Source organism: Cottoperca gobio, chromosome 10, assembly GCF_900634415.1.
Source record: "Cottoperca gobio chromosome 10, fCotGob3.1, whole genome shotgun sequence".
Lineage (NCBI taxonomy): Eukaryota > Metazoa > Chordata > Actinopteri > Perciformes > Bovichtidae > Cottoperca > Cottoperca gobio.
Genome location: NC_041364.1, coordinates 18,652,721 through 18,672,711, shown reverse-complemented (window position 1 = coordinate 18,672,711; position 19,991 = coordinate 18,652,721). Strand labels below are relative to the sequence as shown.

At 39.1% G+C, this 19,991-nt stretch overlaps 3 protein-coding genes across 4 annotated transcripts; 1 reads left to right on the top strand and 2 right to left on the bottom strand.

The window, feature by feature from the left end:
* Window positions 1-2,985: 2,985 nt before the first annotated feature.
* Window positions 2,986-6,940, bottom strand: psmd10 (proteasome 26S subunit, non-ATPase 10). Its single transcript, XM_029440958.1, has 5 exons — window positions 6,731-6,940; window positions 6,551-6,649; window positions 5,957-6,103; window positions 3,829-3,995; window positions 2,986-3,495 (listed from the first exon to the last, which is right to left on the bottom strand). Exons 1-5 carry the CDS (start codon window positions 6,842-6,844, stop codon window positions 3,342-3,344), a joined length of 681 nt encoding a protein of 226 aa, XP_029296818.1. The 5' UTR covers window positions 6,845-6,940; the 3' UTR covers window positions 2,986-3,341.
* A 164-nt stretch (window positions 6,941-7,104) lies between these two features.
* nxt2 (nuclear transport factor 2-like export factor 2) lies at window positions 7,105-8,634 on the top strand. The gene is made up of 4 exons (XM_029440959.1): window positions 7,105-7,342; window positions 7,511-7,597; window positions 8,000-8,144; window positions 8,346-8,634. Exons 1-4 carry the CDS (start codon window positions 7,325-7,327, stop codon window positions 8,528-8,530), a joined length of 435 nt encoding a protein of 144 aa, XP_029296819.1. The 5' UTR covers window positions 7,105-7,324; the 3' UTR covers window positions 8,531-8,634.
* Window positions 8,635-19,721, bottom strand: acsl4a (acyl-CoA synthetase long chain family member 4a). Of its 2 annotated transcripts, none has more exons than XM_029440956.1 (15): window positions 19,590-19,721; window positions 16,705-17,271; window positions 16,417-16,594; window positions 16,178-16,287; window positions 15,349-15,487; window positions 15,090-15,240; window positions 13,909-14,032; window positions 13,398-13,469; window positions 13,078-13,217; window positions 12,819-12,991; window positions 12,658-12,732; window positions 12,376-12,564; window positions 12,082-12,196; window positions 10,374-10,531; window positions 8,635-9,931 (listed from the first exon to the last, which is right to left on the bottom strand). In XM_029440956.1, the coding sequence occupies exons 2-15, from the start codon at window positions 17,059-17,061 to the stop codon at window positions 9,774-9,776; spliced, it is 2,139 nt and encodes a 712-aa protein (XP_029296816.1). In that variant the 5' UTR covers window positions 17,062-17,271; window positions 19,590-19,721; the 3' UTR covers window positions 8,635-9,773. The 2 variants fall into 2 exon arrangements, with proteins under 2 accessions (XP_029296816.1, XP_029296817.1); XM_029440957.1 differs by lacking the exon at window positions 19,590-19,721 and adding an exon at window positions 17,887-18,430.
* Window positions 19,722-19,991: the final 270 nt, after the last annotated feature.

Here is a 19,991-nt window from a genome sequence, read left to right as displayed (position 1 = left end):
TTCTTTTTATTGTATTATTTATCATTAGCACAGCCTGTTGCAGGATATGTATGCGTTACACAATATGTTCACATCTGTTGTCAGTGCAAATAAACTATTTACTCAAACACGCACTTTTTTAAAAACACTTTACACTACTACTCGATCAACTACGGGTAGCTGCCTGGAGAAATGTTGTACTATTTATTAAACTACACATGTATCTGATCGCTAAATTGGATATAATATATATTGGAGATAAAGAATGAAAGAAACCTATAATAAACTGTTATTATGAGGCTATGTTATGCAGTAATACAATCAACAAATATAAAATAAAATGGCTTAAATCACTTCCACCTAAATAATAAAACACAACAAATGTTAACGTGTGTGTAATAAGCCAATAGTATACAATAATATAATTCCGGTAGACACTATTTTTCTTGCATGGTGGTAACTTTTAATTTTATAATTAGATGCAATTGTGCTGATAATACTTAACCCTTGTATTATGTTAAGGGTCAATTTGACCCATTTCAGTTTTTGAGTTGACCAAAGTACTGGTTAACTTGTAATTTTCTTCCTGAAATGTTGTGACTTTAACTCATTTATGGTCATGAACTGGGGTGTAATATCTGAACACTTAGATGTGTAGTGGAATGTCTGTGCAGAGTTTGTATACAAAGATGATGTTGCGGGTCATTTGATGTGTGTAGGTAGCTGTTCAGACCAAAAGAAAACATGTCTCTTTGATGCACTTTATTTTGATTGCATTTGTTTATTGACTGGCTGTGAACACCCATTTAGAACCAGGTGTGTGTGTGTGTGTGTGTGTGTGTGTGTGTGTGTGTGTGTGTGTGTGTGTGTGTGTGTGTGTGTGTGTGTGTGTGTGTGAATTAGGAGGAGTTAGCTTTCTCACGCTTGTCCTTGTCAGTGTTGTAATGTCATCTCTCTGAGACACACAATACAAAATGAGCTCCAAAAGATTTACAACTGAAGAAGCTTTATCACAGATTCTGGACTGTGATAGTGATGTAGAGGAAGAGGTTTCAGAGACAGAGGATCCTTCAGAGACCGAGCACAATACTATTGACGATCCGGATTATGAATTTTCCTAAAATGAAGATGATTCAGAGGACGATCCTGCCATAGTCTCTCCATCAGATGAAAACCAAGGAATGCAGCAATCCTCGACAGAAGTGACATGTGCTTCTAAAGATGGTAACATAAAATGGTCAACATCACCACACCAAAGCCGAGGCAGACTGTCATCTTCCAATGTCATCAAAATGACTGCAAACCCTACAAGATTTGCTGCCACAGGAGTTGCTATTCAATCAGCATTTCAGCTCTTCATATCCCCACCAATAGAGAGGATCCTACTGGACATGACCAGCTTGGAGGGGAGGCGTGTATTTCAAGAGACATGGAAGCCACTGGATCAGATTGGCTTGCATGTATACTTTGGAATCCTGGTATTAGCCGGAGTGTGCATGTCAAGGGGAGCAGCAACTTCCAGTCTATGGGATGAAGAGAATGGAAGGCCAATCTTTCGAGCAACAATATCTCTGGAGGCATTTCACCTGATAACTCGTGTGATCCGATTTGACAACCGTGACACCAGAGCTGGTCGACGTGAAAGAGACAAACTAGCTGCGATCAGAGAAGTATGGGATATATGGGTCGAAATTATTCATTTGTTGTACAATCCTTGTTAATATGTTACTGTAGACGAGCGCCTTGTTCCATTCAGTAAAACAAGAACCTCTTGTGTGAAATGCAAGAATTACATCTGCAGAAAGCACAGAGTCACATTCTGCCCATCACGTGGAGAGCAGTGACAATGTGAGGAGAATATTTTGAGAAAAAAGTTAAATGATAAAAAAAAAAAAAAAAGTGTAAGGAGGGAAAAATGTTATGTAAAGAATTGTTAAATATAGTGTTGGATGTTGAAAACATTTTTTATTTTATGTCTCTTTTCTACATGTTCATATGAAATTGAAGTTCTTATTGGTTTTACCTGGTTATTTGACTGTTTTGAGTGTATTTACACAGTAAGGGTGATTAACGTATTTTTTGTTCAACATAATACAAGGGTTAAGTACTTTTACCTAAGGACTTTTTTACATGCAAGTATCTTTACATTGTGGGATTTGTACTTTTAATTAAGTAAATGAGAGTAATAGTTTTACCACTGCTTATAGTGTTAGCATGTTTTAAAATGAACATTTGTTTAATAAAAGGCACATTATTTAAATTATAGGCTAAAGAAGGTCTACAGCACTCTGAGACATGCTTTAAAAGTTACCAACATCTTACAAATCATCATCAATAATTACCAAAAACAAAAAAGGAAATAATGTGCTATTATCATTTTGGTTCAGTCAGAAGCATGGGTGCTGCTTCCTGTAAGTAATTGTGGACAGGAGTAATGCAAGAGCATGGATTTCTAGTAATATACACAAGAAAAGGTCAGTGTGTGGATGACATGATGATGTATATATTTACATGTAAGAAGTAGATAACAAATTATCTAATCTAAGACTTTAAGTGATTTGAAACAGGACTCACCTTGTTTACCATTGTATCAAACTAGGTTACCGTCTATGTAACAGAGACTACTAAAGATTAAAGTGGGTATAGCTGATTTTTTAGAATAACAATGTATGAAATGATATCAATGTGAGTAGAAGGGGCCCCTCGTGTGAGAATTATCACCCTTATCTGCAGCTCTCCTCGGTTTTGGTTTACCCTCACATTGTTTTTAGCCGTACAAGGCAGCTGTTTTCATCAATAAAAGCTCTAAAGACCCACTGTACACAAACTGCTCAGCACCAGGCAGCAGACAGACACAGTAAGAGACTAGGTGGAGCATTCAGCAGCTAAAGAGACAGATATTTTCCTCAGGAGTTGGCCAGAAACACGACTTGAAATTAATGATTTGCTGGATCCAATGGTTGCATGTACAGCAGATAAATACATCCTAACAATAACAGGCTGAAGACTTTATTATGCCTTTATTGATATAGATTTTATTTGGTAAATGTCAACAACAATTCAACCGTAAAAAGAAATAGATCATAAGAAAATAGGCTGCCGTATTGGGAAGTGCATGAGAGAGTGTTTTTGATCAGACATCTAAAGTCTGAGCAGTTTCACTGCCCCCATCTGATGAGCTGATAACGATGCACTGCAGTCCAACTTTTCCCCCTGACACCATCTCATCTTCCACCTGTTACACATCTGACTGTGTCACACCAGGCCGCTCGGGGAGGACTGACCGGGAGGAGAATTCTCATTATGCAACTTGGGATGGTGGGGATTGAAGCTGGAGCATGACCTGTGGGTCAGTAAATGAATCATCCCTCAACTATCTTACGAAGTACGCTGCCCAGACCGCCCTTGGCTAACTGGAGGGGGGTCTTCTCCTCCTTGTTCTCAATGTAGATGCTGGCCCCATGTTCCACCAGCACCTTGGCTGCTTCCACGCGCTCCTCATCACACGCCAGGTGGCTGGTTAAAAAAAGAAATATAAAATGCATGCAGTATTGTAAATACAAATATACATTTCGTTTTTGAAAATGTTAAATGTTGTAAGTACCACATACTACATTGTATTCACCTCTGTTATAGTAGGGCAGAGGTACAAATCTATGAGACTGATACCTCAAATTTAAGCAATTAAAATCTATCTGGATGATTGGAGATAAGTAAGAAAACATGTTTTAAGTAAAGGTGAACTGACTCGTTTGTGTTTTTACATTTCAGCCTGCAGTACGCTTCCACTGTATGTTGTAATGCGAGCAGCCACAAAGTCGTATAAGACAAATACGTATTTGCACATACAGTGGTGTGTTGCCCTGTGAGTCCTGGATGTTGGTTGAGGCACTGTGTTTGAGAAGCAGCTGGATGAGGCGGTGGTTGCCCTTGGCAGACGCTCTGTGAAGGGGAGTGGACTCATACTTGTCGCTGACATTGGGGTCTGCTCCGTTTTCCAACAACAGCAGGGCAATCTATAAAGAGGGAAAGCTGTGTTAGTCACAAGTCATTGAAAAGTATCCTATTATTAAATTCAGTGACTTCACATTTATGTGAAATACACATTTTCAGATCCTGTTCTGTAGATTTCAGAAAGGCATGCCACAGGCCATATGGGAAATCCAAAATTCTCATTTCCCCCAATAAATACATTTGCATTTTAGGTGTCTAGTGTTTATGTGACGTTCTGCATTTTGTCATAGAGGTGATAATTCAGTTATACGTTTAGCATTGAGGTCATAGTTAGTGGTGGTGTTGTACTGGACTGCAATATATTGAGAGGTTTTTCTAATATTCTGCCCCCCCTCATGTATATAAATAGGACGGACAACTAATTAGAAACATCTCTCAATATGATGTAGTAGGGTGCTGCAAACTACAACTTGAATAATAAACATAATTAAATGTACACACTCCCGACAATGTCAACAAAAACTGAACATTATAAACTTTGTCAAGGTACATTAGAATGTTTTGGCAGAGCTCTTGCGTTCAATTGCATTAGATTGAACATTTCCTGTTAAAGTGTTTTCAAGGATTTGAAAATGTTTGAAAACGCAGACCTGCTGGTCATTTTAGTACATAACATATTTGATAGTAACGAGGGAAATGGCTCAGCTTTCATCCAGTCTGTATAAATAGCTTGCATGTAAATCTAGAAACCAGCAAACACTGTTACATTTTTCCACTTGCCAAATATCTTACTGTTGTGATCAATTTAATTTGCGGCGTTACAGCGTTGAGTGGGAGATGCGAGTGTGTCTCTAAAGAGATCGACCACAATCTCATCTGGAGCGTTTCATTAACTCACTGCCATTCAGCAGTTGGAGAACATTTCTCCTCCATACAGTATCTCCTTAAACCTCTTAAAAGTCCTCCTCCCTACTATCAAACAGAGCTCTCTTAAGGGCTAAGATACTTTGTGAATAGCTTTCAGCTTTATCAGGATCTAGTCTTAACTATAAGGGGAAATTCTTAGAAAACATCATAATTCTAAGATTTCTCTTTGTATCTTTATGAATCCTGCCCCAGATCTACAAGCCAACAGGAAGAGCATACGTTAACAGTCTTATAGCAAAAGGCAAGTTCCAGAGGTTAGCTAAATATTGTATTTGTTGTGTGTGGTCGGCATGAAAGAAATTCACTGTTAAGCAGCAACATAAATACAAGGCTAAAGTGGTTGGTTTTGGAAAAGGTCATATCAATGCCAGTCCAAGGGTATAAAATCATGTCACAATGTCACACATTATATTATCATCTGGAATAACTGAAAACAGAAATCTCTCTGGACGCTCTTCATATATGCCTGAACACATACTCCCTGACAACTGATGCCTAATATATCAAATACAAACATTTGAGAAAAGAAAAACATCTTAACTTTCATGGTCTATTTAACTTCTTTTACCTCAGAATAAGAAAGTAATTATACTCTAACGTTAGTGTGGTGATCAGTTACTCTATTGTATAGCGCACTAATGCATAGTTATGGACAAATATCTTCATCAAAGACTTTGACAAAGACTTGCTAATGCTGCTACTCTTACTATTTTAAGGTAGTGCTGTTGTTCTCAAATATAAATGCATTGTCCTACTAAACAATTAAAAAAGGTACCTATTTCAAAATATTGCAGACCATGATAGCAATGTTATCCTGCAGCACATGTATTATCCAAGTAACAATTCTACCTGCAACAGCAAAGTAAAATAAAAAATTAAAGCTGCAATCAACGATTATTTACAAAGATAATTTTTTGGATTAATTGTTTGGCCGATATAGCATCGTGAAACACTTACACATGCAGTTTCTAGAGCCTAAGGTGATGTCTTCTTGTGATTTGTCTGATTGACGTGAAAGAAACCCAATACAAATGTAATTTTACAGGCAAGTAGTAGTCGTATGTAGATCAAACTATCACCCAAAGTTCAACCTTACCTCATATATGTCTTTAGAGGAGGCATAGTGCAGAGGGGTGCATCCATTTTGATTAACTGAATTCAGCTGCGCTCCTTTGGATATTAGAGATTTCACTATGTCTTCTCTGCCTGCGGATGCTGCAATGTGAAGAGGGGTCCACAAAGCCTGGGAAGTAACACATCACATGAAGTCAATTCAAAGTTACTCAATATTGTGTCTGTTCACATTCTAGATCATGGCATTTTGATTTAAATATTTTTTTCCCCCAATTTGTTTGACATCATCATAACACTGAAATTAAATTAAATCTCAGTACAAATGGCAAGTCAACATTTAAAAAGATAAATAATAATAATAATAATAATAATAATAATAATAATAATAATAATAATAATAATATAAACTCTCTTTATTTGGATATTGTAATATACAAAGTTCCTGGGTGAACGAGACAGATTCATAAAAAGGTATTAATGATACTCTTTTCCACAAGTTGGGTTCGTGCTGTAGTACTATATTGTAAGGTGTACCTATCTACTACTAACTGTCATCCCTCCTCCAGCACCAGGACAACAATACTGCATAAAAACATTTAACAAAATGTAGGCTTACATCATCTTCTTCATTCACTTCAACTCCCAGCTCGAGCAGAAACTCCACAATGTTGGTGTGTCCAGCAGAACAAGCCCAGTGCAGGGCGGTTCTGCGGTCCTGAAATAACAGGACGACATGGGTGAAAACGAGAAAAACTTCACTTTGTATTTGTCATTATTTCAAAACATTCATTCTTACCTGGTCCGTTTTGCAGGCAAGCGTTTTATCTGAAAGAATGGCCTCTTTGAATTTCTCAAACTGTCCCGTGTAAGCAAAATTACAGACCTCCACATTTGATACCGTACCCTCCATTGTTAAATACACTTTAAAAGACAAGTGGGGATGCCCAGGAGCTGTTTCGTTTCAGGTTGTTTGAACCAGGGGAACAATGACTCAGGAAATTATGAATTCTCCTTCCGCACTTAGTTTTCCTCTTCAAAGTAAAATAATATCACAGGCGTCACCTGATATTGAGACTGAATGGCCATGTTTCTGTTGTTATTATTCCATTTAATTCATGTAACAACTAGAATATGTGGAAAGTTATTCAGAGTATCTGAGCAACGCTATCAGAAGCCCTTATTGCATTTGAACGAACATACAAACATTTTACTTTGGTAGGTATAGTTGGTGACCGGAGGAAGTAATACATGCGGTAAAATGGCTGCGTTGGAAGCTAAATGAACATGAATAAGAAAAGCCACCTACATTGATGCTTGAAATATTTTCCACTATACTATCTGATAGTAAAACAATATATTCAGTATTGTTCTGATCCATATACCTGCAATTATGTCAAACACACCGCTGGTAAGTTTGAAACGACATTTTATGCTGAACGTTGTTTTGCTAGCTTGTAGCTAACGTCAGTTTCTAATGTGCGTTTTTTAAGTAACATTGAGCAGTCATATATCCCTTGTTCACGTGTTGATTTTGATGAATCGAAATCAGCATTTAATAATTGATTTGTCATATTAGGATTTCAGGACCCATGCCGACCAGTCATGCAGATATTCAGAAGAATTTGTCAACATATATTACGACTGCATGGATAAGAAAAGAAGGGTGAGTCTGGTTTTGTTCTCTGAAGTGGTAAACCGTAATTATTTGAAATAATGTGTCTTTAACTTGACCGGCATGGCATGTATATCACAGAGATATCGGTATTGTCTAATATATCAGATACGGAATTGCGATCTCATATTGGCAAAGACATGTTTGAGGCAACAAAGTGTTTCCAATACATAGTTTGGACACCAGAGAGCAGTGCCAACTTTACTTTTCAACTGTAAAATGTCCACTCAGTTAGGGGTTCGTTATCCAAAGAAATCAGAATATGAATTATCTTATTATATATTTCAATAGATCAATATCTGTATTGACCTTAAAAATCCATAATTGGTGCACTATTTTCTGCTTTTGGTTGATGTTATTGTTAACAATCATTTACTGGCTCCTATGTCTCAGAACTTGACCCGGCTCTACCTGGACAAGGCGACCTTGGTGTGGAATGGGAATGCAGTGTCTGGACACGATGCTCTGGGCGAGTTTTTTGAGACGTTGCCTTCGAGCGAGTTCCAGGTTCAAACACTGGATTGTCAGCCAGTTCACGGTTAGTGGCCAACTCACAAAAACAAAAACAAAATTAAGTGCTATTGGTGATTGCCTTATGTTCTACAGAAGAAAACTGTGCAAATGTGAAGCAGAGCATTAAAAAATGTCATGGTCGTTATAACTAGGCAGTAACTTAAACATGTGATGTTCTTCGAGTGAAGGTGCACTAATCCAGCATCAATCTACCCTTTCTTCATAGAGCAAGCAACCCAAGGCCAGACAACACTGCTCGTGGTGACTGGTGGGACAGTCAAATTTGAGGGGAACAAGCAACGTTTCTTCAACCAGAACTTTCTTTTGACAGCTCAGGCTACACCCAACAATGATCAGCCTGTTTGGAAGATTGCTAGTGACTGTTTCCGATTTCAAGACTGGAACAGCTGAGGTTCTCTTCATGCTCGCTCTCACCTTTTAACACTCAACAGTGATAATGAAGATACTTTGTTTCTTTCCATTTTTGTAATAAAATAAAAAACTCATACACCACATAATGCAAAAGTGTTTATTCTCAAAATGTTGGACAAGGCATGTGATCATAAAGATGGAGTAATAAATACAAGTAGGATCACCAAACAACCAACTGTGAAGTGACGGTCAATGTCTGCGTCCTTAAACGTTTTAATGATCCACCAACACAACACTTGAAAAATACATAGAAAACACTCCTATTTTAAAATGACCAGACTCTACTTCAGATAACCTTGATACCAAATTGTACATTAACTGAGGTAAAATACACACAGTATTACAGACACTTCCTGACTAGCTAATAAGCATGTTAGCAGTTGGTGAGTAGCCAAGCATGCCTGCTCTTAAATAAATAATATGCCCACAAGAAGTTTGACAAAAGGGATTTCTATACAAGTTACCCACTATTTGACAGTTCCATATATTAAAACATTTGCTTATCTTCCTGAGTCATTTATGTTCATACATTTAGGTCTTTCAAAATAAACTGACACAAATAAAAGGCATAAATAAAACATTGGTCAGAAAAAAGAGGTGGATAAGCAGACACGATCACAAGTATGTTTTACTCTATATGATCCATGTCAGTATCTCTGAGTGGGGATATTCTTCTTCAAGTAAATATAACATGGCAGTTCAGCCATTTTTTGTATCAAAAGCATAAACCTATTTGTTTTTAATCTAGATGCCACTTCTGCTTGACTACACAAGTAGTGCAGACTGAAGGCACAGTAACATAAGTACTCCAACTTTGCAAAAGAAGCCTCCGTGATGATTACAGCTCATATTTTAAATTGAAGTAATAAAGCATCAGCAACATATGGAGGACAGTGGTAAATCTGCTACAAACTGAGTGGCAGCAGATTTAAGTGGATGGCAGTTGAGTGCTGTAATGGTCTCAGACCCGTTTCATGGAATATGAGTTGCCACTTGAGTGCATTTCTTTTGACAATCAAAACTCATACACACAAGAACAAAAGCAGCACACGTGGATCAACAGGTACGACTATCTAGAGCTTCAGCTTTTCTGCTCAAGACATTTCTATGTTGACGCCTGTAGTACACAAACAGCATTAAAAATCAAATTGGGTACCGGGAACATTATTTACAGTGGTTATGGTTACAATGGCGACTCTGACAATGGTGAAATTGAGCAAAGTTATTTGCCACCATACATTCTCTCTATGTGATGGAGATAGTGGTTCTTCAGCTCTTTCCTCTTCAGCTTGAACGCATCTGTGACCAGACCCGTCTCGGGGGTCCACGGCTCTGGACTCAGGTGTACTTTCACTGGAATCTCAAATCGCTGGAGTTTAACTATATGGATGAAAGGTGAAGAGGAAGAGTACAGTGATGCTCACACAAATGTGTCACAGTATAGTACAATAAATAATTCTACACTACTATAATATTGGTACATGGGATACAGAACATGTACAGGCAGATATAAATACAGAAATGGGAGTTAAGGTTATCTGATATTTATAGTATGTCTCTTATGTATACATACATTACATTTTTTTTAAATTATGTCTTATTTTGAAAGTTTTTCCCTATTTTATATCTGAATGTACATGAATATAATTTTATAATTTGTTCATATAATTGGAAAAGAGCATTGACTCATTGAATAATAATAATAATAATAATAATAATAATACTATATGTATAAAAAGATTAGGACAGAACTAAGGAGTGTGCATAAAAGTACAGATAATTAGTACAAATCACAATATTATGAAAACAGGTCATCGCTTACTGTTAGCAGCAACCTCCTTGATCTCCCTCAGAACCTCTCTTTCCATGTCGGGGTGAGTGCAGATCTCCTCCCATGGCCCCACTATGCCTCTCTGTTTGGCCAGTGCTGTCATCCTCTTCTGGTCAGGAACCACAAAGCTGATCACGTAGTTCTGCTCACTGAAAGGAAGAACAATAGAAACAAGGTGGATAAGAAGGCTACAGAGAAGAATGTATGCTGTTGAGAATGTGAAGTTTGAAATAAACAGTTGAAGTTTCATTCGCAATACAAAACTGAAAGTTGTAATAGTGAAGGAGGAGCTGAAAGAAGCTAGAAGTGTCAGCGCAGAATGAACGATGAAGTGTTGATTTAATTGTAAGCGCTGACTTGACGTAAGTTGAACTGAAAGTGCTCAAAAAGTAGTTGTAGATTCAGTTCAAGCACTGAAAGGAGCTGAAACGTCAGCGGAGGAGTAGATGGTACAGTTGAAGTGGAAGTCCTCAACAAATGTAATGACTGTTCAAGAGTATGAACTGAAAGAGGTCAGTTGACCTGCAGGCCGTTCGTGACACACTGTTGGCAAAAGAAACCACTCTGATTGGATGTTCAGTTTAATGAACGAATCAGTGCACGAGAAGAGAAACGGACGTGAGGAAAACAAACAAACGACTGAAGTCAAGAGGAGAAGCGTCATTTGAAGTATTAGCATAGGACAATATCAGCTGAAGAGAAAGACAAGTTGAAATGTTGGAATAGCCAAAGTTAAAACAATGAAAGAAGTGGGAATGTGATTTAAAGGTCATTGTCTGAAGTGGGGAAGTTGAGAAACATACAACTACATTTATCTAGAAGGCCAGGTAAGGACAGGTGCGATTATACAATATTAAATATCGTGATGATGAAGTTATGATGCTGCGATAACCACATTTGTTGCCCAGATCAATGACACAAGGCACACACAAATATAAATGTCTAACTAAACCTAAGGACTGCATGATGAGGATATATTACATATCACAGTATGTTTTTAGGTATGAAAGAAAAAATCCCATGTTTTGTAGTTGATATTGGGCTTGGACTGGAACAACTTTCTCCAACTTTCTATAGTGTTTATGGATTCACAAAATTAACTCCCAACAGTGTGATCACAAATATTGATATTTCTCGGGGGATTTGCACACAAGAATGGAGAGAGACAACTATTTGTACAAATGAACAAATATTATCATGTCCAACATTATTTATATCTATGTGAAGGAGCAGTTTCAGCTGACTGACAGTTATTACACAGAAAATAATTTATGAAGTTAGTCTTTGGAGAAGTGTCACCTGTGAACAACTTGAATAAGTCTCAGGCTTTCTTTCCATAAGTCACTTGCTATGTTACCATCAAAATTCCTCTTCTCGAGCTTTCTTTATATCTGTAGAAGGTATTGTGAAAGTGAAAAATGCGATTGTTTGACTTCATACCCAACCTGAGACACTGATTAAGTTTCAACTTTGGCAAAACCCAGGAGGAAGGATTTCACATGATTCCTAAACTGCTCATTGATTTTATTTGAATCCCTTTGAACCGTCAACACCGCCCTGGCATCTGGATGTTAGTGTAAAAATAAATAAACCGTGACTTTTAGTAGTCATTTGATGTATTCCTACATATAGATATGGAAGAAATGCAAATCACATTTCCTGTAAAAATTTCCCAAACAGATAAAGGCAAATTACTCACCTGTTTGCATAAGCGCAGATGTTGTCTATGATGGAGCAGGTTTTCAGAGCAGACTCGACTTTACCAAGAGACACATACTCCCCGGCCTGCAGTTTAACCAAGTCCTTCTTGCGGTCTAAATGAGAAAAACAAAAACAGTTCACAACAGTGCTCTGTTTATTAAGCACAAACAGTTTGCCTGTCAGAAGTTATACAACCACATTGGCGTGAAATTAATTATGTTGCCTGTTACATATGTCATCAGTTGACAGCCTTTGGCCCGAGTATAACAAGGTAGAGAACAAATATACGCACCCACTATTTGTAGACAGCCATCTGGGTAAACCTCTCCTATGTCGCCGGTGCAGAACCATCTCTGACCTTTTTCATCCGCAAAAAAGTCCTGATCGTTGCTTTCATTCCTGTAGTAACCCATGGTTACATTGGGGCCGCCAATCAGGATCTCGCCTCTTGGGTTTGGCTTGTCTTTGCTGGTGTAGCCACCTGAGACAAAATGTCAAAATGTAATTACCCGGAAAACACTTTTCAGTCCGCACTGTAAGTACAGCATGCACCAACAGGTTCTTCAACACATACCTTCAGCCCAGTCCCGGAGTCTGATCTCACAGCAAATTACAGGAGCTCCAACGCGACCGGTGCTGATGTCCACAACTGTATACAAGAAGGCACAATGACCTTTAATGACCTATATATTCATTCTCATCTTCACACTCTGTTCCTGCTCATCCTCGTCTTACCCTCAGTGATGGTGCCCGCTCCACAGGTTTCAGTGAGGCCATAGCCCTGACCCACTGGACAACAGAAACATATATTCATGAATCTCTGCGTGGCCGAGGACAGGGGGGCTCCTCCCGACAGCATCATCCTCACCCGTCCTCCAAGAAGTTTCTTCACTTTCCGGAACAACAGTCTGCAAAGACAAAAGTGCTGTGTGTTTGGAGTTTAACAACCACATTACTAAAAGGGCACTAGAAAGGAGACATGGTGGTTTCTTACGCATTGCAGAGTGGTGCGTCATGGCCCCTCTTGATCTGCTCTAGTTTATATTTGTAGCCCAGTGTAAACAGCGTCTTCTGGATGAAACTCATTTCCTGCACTTTGCTCATCACATTCTTGTTGATGCGATCCATAATTTCCTTTAAAAAAAAAAAATAAAAAAAACGGGGGGGGAATCATTTTACATTTGATGATGAATAGGTAAAAAAATAAAATAAATATTATTTGTGGAAAAACTGAGCGAACAGAGAGGTGGAAAACTAGAGGGAGAACAGAGCCGTGAGTGATATAAAGCAGAAATAAATAAAGCAGATTCTTACTGGCACAGCCGCCATCAGGGTGGGCCGGAGCACAGAGCTGTCTCCTTTACTTCCTTTCTTTATCTTAGTGGACTAAAGGGAACAGAAGGCACAGATTACATGAGACAGCAACAATGATTAAGCTAATGGCAACCATGTAGACAAGTGTTAGTTACCACACCTTGGTATGTTCTAAGGAAATACTTTATTCTGATTGGTCAATTACACCATTCTACACTCTGTCCTTTCTTCATAGCAAACTGCTGCTATGACGAAAGGACTAAATAACAGACCCTTGCTATGGACGCAGTTACGGAGAGTTATTTGATTTCTTTAGTACGTATCTGTGTAATACGTGGGATGATGTACAGTGAGCGTGTCATTATTGCGAAATAAACTCCTTCAGGGTGATTGAAGACCCCTGCTCACCCTGTCGGGGTTAATTTCGCGATGATGACCAGCTCGCTGTCCATTATCCCTTACAAATAGCGTGACAAATACGACATAACATGGCGTTGGTGCTGGGTATTACCTGGTCGGACAGTGTCTGGGGGGACGAGTAGCCGATCCGACAGCCGTATGTGACACAGGAGATTTCAGCTGTCATTTCCAGAACATGAGCCAGGGGCAGATAGGCAATGTAAGTGTCATTAGGCCTGCCGCAACACAAGGAGAGAAAGGGAAGGTTAGTGCCAGCAGCTACAACAGGTTTTCTCTTTCCAACTATCACACGAAGCCTCTTTGAGTGTGGGTTCTTCGGTTCACAGATTTAGAACATAGATAGCACTGTCTCACAAAAGGTACCATCCATCTCCGTACATCTCTAGGTCGCTGGAGAGTGGTGGTTACTCTGCTCCTGGAAGCCTCTCTCAGCACAAATTTATATGGAACATAATATATGTATTTTGTCTTTTTTTTTAAGCCGATGTTGTTTCAGTTGGAATGGGCAAAAGAACACTGGAGAGATTTGCCATTCGGAAAACCTGCTGTGCAGACAGTATTATACTACAGGGTTCTTACAGCCTTTTAAGAGTAACATTCAAGCACTTTTCCAGAATCGCTCCCCTCTAAGTCGATTAGTCGACTAAAATTTCTTTAGTCGAGTAATTTTTCTAAGCTTTGTTTATGCTAAATGACTCGAGCACAAACCGACGGGCACATCTCTGCTAAACCCAGGTTTCAAAGTGCTGGTTTTGGTTAGACACTGAGTTTTAAAGATCTGTCGCATAAATAATCAAACCGATTATTTGACAAGATCGTATGAGCGTTAGACGATTAAGAATTTCTCTAGCCGAGGACAGCCCTATCTCTATTATCATCACATTTAAAATTGTAACTATAAAGACAATTGCTCAAAAACAAGCATACAGAATTCCTTTATACCTACAGCAATCAATGTGTATTGCCACTTTGTTTATCTCACCAGCTGTTCATTTTAACTTTGATTATATGTTTTGATAATGATTATTTAACACTTGGCTAGCTCCGTCCGCTTTGCTTCTGGTTTGCGACGCCAGGAGATCGTTTCTTTTAGAGCATCAAAAGATTTTTGGTTTACATGATTGTGTAGATAAAACATCAGATCATGTTGAAAATCAAGCATTGCTCAAGTAATATATTCCAATTCAAGCATAAGCCTAACGTTGAAAATACAATCATTTTCCACAGACTTTATATGAACCCTGAAACATGCGCACTAATGCTGAAACTCACCCGAGTCCAGGGATGCGTTCACACTGGCCTGTCATTCCTGCAATTAGGTTACTGTGGATGATCATGACTCCTTTGGGTCTGCCTGTGGAGCCACTGGTGTACATCACCACAGCCAGATCAGAGGGCTGGGGCTTCACAATTTCCCTCCCCACTGCAAGACAGACAAACCGTTATTGTGTTATACAGTATGCGTGAGGCTTTTTCACACCTCAAATTTGACAAAGAAGTACAAGCAAGGTGAGTTGGGACAAACACGCACTATTCTCAGGCAGCGCGCCCAGCTCTCGTATGGCCTGCATGCTGTGGGTGGACAGTCCTGCTGGGAAGCCTTCTGGGCTCACTTTGCTCTGGTCCACGTAGATCACATGCTTCAGTTTTGGGATCTGAGAAAGCACATTCTGTACAGAAAGAGAGGACGACGCAGCCATTACAACAGGATGCCTAATCACATGATTCCCTTTTATAAATAGGAATGTTTTCAAACTCCTTAGTCGCTGACGTAATCTTTATAATGGGCAGAAACTTGACCTACAAAATATACAAAAAATCTACCACTGGAACTAACAAGTATTTTATAATGGAAGCAGGAATCTAAGAAGACGGCTTGAGATCTTATCATATTCATAAAAATTGTTTTACTACACTTATTCTTTCATTCATTTCCTTGAATGTGGATTCTGTGGATGTGAAAAGGTTAATGCAGCTCTATACACCGAGTTCATGTTCTCTAAGTTCTGTTTTCTCACACTCATCGGTCCTGACACAATCCACATTTTGTTGTACTTAATTTAAACAATGGCTTCTATAGAGAATTAGATCCCTCTTTATATAGAAAGCTACACCAGCTTCAGAATGAAACTATGCCGTAAAGGATCAATTCAGAAAACTACTAGGAAGAGACTTCAAAGTTTTCTCCTTAAATACAGGATCCACAGATTCTGTGTTCATTCGTTCATCCATGTGGCTGCAGACAATATGAGTTCCTCATACCAGCTTTGATGTTAATGAAATGAGTGCGTGTCATCTGAAGAGGATTATTGGAGCTGCTATCATTGCTTCTCTTCTCGTGCTGTAAGGGATTTACTCACTTTCAGTTTGGTCTCGAGCAGTTCCACACTGGTGACTAGATGTGTAACTCCAGTCTCGTTCAGTCCAAATGCGATTGCCTCCTCTCCCAGTGTGGCATAGAATGTCACCACTGTTGTGAATACAGAAGACTCCGTGAGTGAAAACAAGACACACCTTTTAAAAAACAGCAGTGATTGTATCATTCACACTTTGCGACAGAACATCTTGCACTATACTGTACATTCTGTATTATACCTACATGGGAAGTTGCGCCTGAAGCACGCCTGGGCCGTGATCATCCACTCTGCTCTTGTTTCACAAAAGATTGCAATGCTGCTTTTGGGCTGCTGCCCCAGAGCTGCCAGTCCACTGCCAAACTGACTGACTACAGAGTCCACTTCATTGTAGGAGAGCCATCTATAGTCCCCAAGGATCAGCTAGTAAGGGAAAGAGTGAGATGCAATTTTAGACGTCTTAGTCCTCAGAGAGCCTCCCTCACCAATAAATAAAAATTAAAAATATAAAATATAGTAATGGGAATCCTTACCTTTTTAAAAACTTTACCGCTGGGTTGAATCTCATTCTCTTTATTCAGTATGTCTCTGGTGCCGAGACAATGTGCTTCTCCAAAGCGCTGCACGGCATGATCAAACAGCTTGTCTAGTGTGTCTTTTCCCGGTAAGTCCTCCCTGGCCAAGGAATCGAATTGATCCACAGAGCGGTACGGTCCCTCCGCACGGCCTGAAGTGGAACGGGCCTTTACCCGGTTGGAACGAGCTTTTCTTTCCCCGGCACCAGTGATGTAGTACCAGGGAAGGAAGGACAGGGTGGAGTACAGCCATACCAGAAGGTGGATTGGGAAAAGGAGAATAGTTTGGAGGGCAGAGTCTGACTGGAGACCCATACTGTTCACTGAGAGAGTACGTGTGGAAGGGGACTATGCAGCAGCAGCCGTGGTCAGGCTAGTTTTGAATGGTGTGCTGGTCCCACAGATGATTAAGGCGTGTCAGACGGAAAGCCTCAGAAAGAGAAACGTCTGCCGGGTAGGCAATTTTAAAGAATCCCACAAATGTAGTATGAAAATATTTGCTCCACTGTCGCCTCAATTTTGCACCTAAAGTTTAAATACAACAGAAAATACCATCAGAAAAAGTGTATTCATCAAGCAGATCTGAAATAACTACCATTAAAAGGGTTCCTACATATTTTCCAAAGTCAAATTCAAGCACTTTTCAAGCTTTTCCAGCACCTAAGAGCTGTAGTACATATTTATATACAGTACCGAGTATATACTGTATACTGATTATTTTACTTCTTTATCGCATTTAACCACATGTAATGTACTATACATACAATAACAAAAAACAATTGTGACAGCAATCAACGGAAGAATGATAGTTACAATTTCAAGCATTTCATTCAAAATCTAAGCACTTATCAAACCTTGAAAACCGCACATTAAAATCCAAGTGTCTTCAAGGATCTCCAGCACAGGTGCGAACCCTGCATTTATCATAACATTTTACAAGTCAGGAATGATTTTCGACCCAAATATCCGCAATGTGACAACAGCTGTCTGCAAGAGGAAGTTGGTTAAATAAGTAAGTCTGAAGGGGGAGAAAACAGAACTATAGTTTGCGAATTAAAGAAGTCAGCTACTCACTAAAGTTTGTCTACCATCTGAAAGCCATTTAAAATCAATCTCCTAATAACCTTCTCTTATACTCACCCAGGAAGATGTTGGATAAGAGCTACACCTCCTTCAGCCTCTGCATGTCTGTCAGCTCCCAACGCTCAATTATATTAATAATTATATGCAATACCACATAGCAGGGTGTGCGTCAACCATTCAAGTTCCCTCCCTAGTTGTGTTCAAACAGTCTGCCTCATACTAACAAAGGGTAGGTTATCGGAGAAGTCATGAAAGGGAGAAGCAGCAGTGTAGAGAGAGACTGGCCACTGTCCAATGACCACAATCCTGCGAGTAATGCCGAAGAGCATTGAGCTGCGAACAACCAATGACAATACTCTTGAAGCTCACCCCACGCAGTGGCCAGTGAAAGGCCACTTTAGGTCAAGCTCAGCTCTCTAATAACCTCACAGTGCAGTGGCGATGGAGCGAAAGCTGACACAACTACTGTAGATATTCCACTTTTAACTAGTTTTCAACATCCGAGACATGAAGGAGATAAAACTGATTAAAACTAAATGTTGCACTTGAAACTAGTTTTCAATGTCAGAGTAAATAACACACTGAAACAGCTGAGAACAAAAAAAGTAATGAAACCGCACACTGTGTAATAAAATAGGACCAAATAGATAGTGAAAGATATGACTTCCACAACATTATACAGAGACATGACCATGTATCTACTCAGCTACATTTTCTAATCTGATTTATTTCAAGACACTAATGTACTGATGCAATCCTTCCCCACGTATCATGGATGCCTCACACATCGCGTGATTCACGTTTTAGTGAATCATAGCTCTAATCTACGTGACACATGTCTGTATATCTAAAGAAAAGTAAATCGGGCTGCACTCCAGAAGATAAATATTGTGTGGTGCTACGTTCGAATGCTGGAACGCTTACGTGAGCCTTTACGGCGTGGTGGATTCCATCTCACAGCAGTAACACAACGTAGTAAAGCGGAACACATTCTACTGTAATCAACAGCATATACTCCCTCTCAAATAATACAGCTCCTGTGCAACATATTCAGTTACTCGTCTTTTTCAGTTTGTGTTTGTCTATGGGACTTAAATTCAAATGATTTTATTTGCAAAAACACTGTTTTGCATGGAGCACTCTTGATGGCTCTCTTGATGAAGATGGAATGGTGTGTTAAACCCAACCTGTGTAACCGGACTCTATACAATGAGTCAACATTTCCAGTCATACAATCATTACATAGGAATTAGTTATTTCCATGACAACGTAGCCATTTTGGATGGCTATTGCTAATGTAACTCATATACATTACGATGTATACAAGGAAATGCCCAAATTCAGTGTGGGCAGAGTTGTTTACCAAACGTCAAGTTAAAAAACGTCTTGAATTAATACAAAGCAATATTTTAATTACACCCATGAAATAATAATTTAATCAGAAATGGCTGTATTCAAAATAAGATGACCCGTGAGGCGAATAGAAGCTCCTTATTCATACGTTTCTTAGCGCCTTATTTGACAATGGGTGAGGAGCGCGAGGTCAGACGAGATGATGACAAAAGCCGCTATACGCTGTTAGTACATCTCGCAAATTGATTTACGTTAGCTACTGAGGATGTAGCTAAAACCAATTCAACATTGCTCACACAAATTAACCCTAACATAAACCTACACGCGGATAAATGGCAGTAATGAGATTAGAGCGGCCAGCTAGAGAGTGATACCCTGCTTATCTGGCAGGCTTGAGGCATTCTTACCTTCACTGGCGAAAAAAACCGGGTCAGTTGTGTCTCTACCCAGAAATGACCGAGAGTTACCTTTTCTGAAGCGCTAGAAACCCGGAACTACTACGTCATCTGATTCCATATTTCTGGACCAATGAGCAGCCGCTGTGGATTTGCCCGGATAAGTGCCTCCTGACCGTGAAATATACTTGTCTCAATGAAGTCATGAAAATGATATTTACACGGCCCTGTTTTTTTTGTTTTTGATTCAAATCTTACAACACATCTTACACACAGAGAACTATATATTTCAGTTGTTCATATCGAAAAATTATCATTTTAACACCTTATATTTATAGCCTACATGAAACAACTTAATCAAACGTAAATTAAGAAGAAAACCTAAAATAAAAAGCAATACAAACAACATCAGTG

Excerpts from the sequence above, each read along its gene's own strand:
- nxt2 (XM_029440959.1), top strand. Across the intron at positions 7,598-7,999 it reads GCATGGATAAGAAAAGAAGG|AACTTGACCCGGCTCTACCT; the intron begins GTGAGTCTGGTT and ends CCTATGTCTCAG. Across the intron at positions 8,145-8,345 it reads GGATTGTCAGCCAGTTCACG|AGCAAGCAACCCAAGGCCAG; the intron begins GTTAGTGGCCAA and ends CTTTCTTCATAG.
- psmd10 (XM_029440958.1), bottom strand. The coding sequence starts at position 6,844 with ATGGAGGGTACGGTATCAAATGTGGAGGTCTGTAATTTTGCTTACACG. Across the intron at positions 3,996-5,956 it reads CCTCTAAAGACATATATGAG|ATTGCCCTGCTGTTGTTGGA; the intron begins GTAAGGTTGAAC and ends CCCTCTTTATAG. Across the intron at positions 3,496-3,828 it reads TCACAGGGCAACACACCACT|CCACCTGGCGTGTGATGAGG; the intron begins GTATGTGCAAAT and ends TTTTTTAACCAG.
- acsl4a (XM_029440956.1), bottom strand. The coding sequence starts at position 17,061 with ATGGGTCTCCAGTCAGACTCTGCCCTCCAAACTATTCTCCTTTTCCCA. Across the intron at positions 13,218-13,397 it reads CCCTGATGGCGGCTGTGCCA|GAAATTATGGATCGCATCAA; the intron begins GTAAGAATCTGC and ends TTTTTTTTAAAG. Across the intron at positions 10,532-12,081 it reads ATCTGCGCTTATGCAAACAG|TGAGCAGAACTACGTGATCA; the intron begins GTGAGTAATTTG and ends TCTTCCTTTCAG.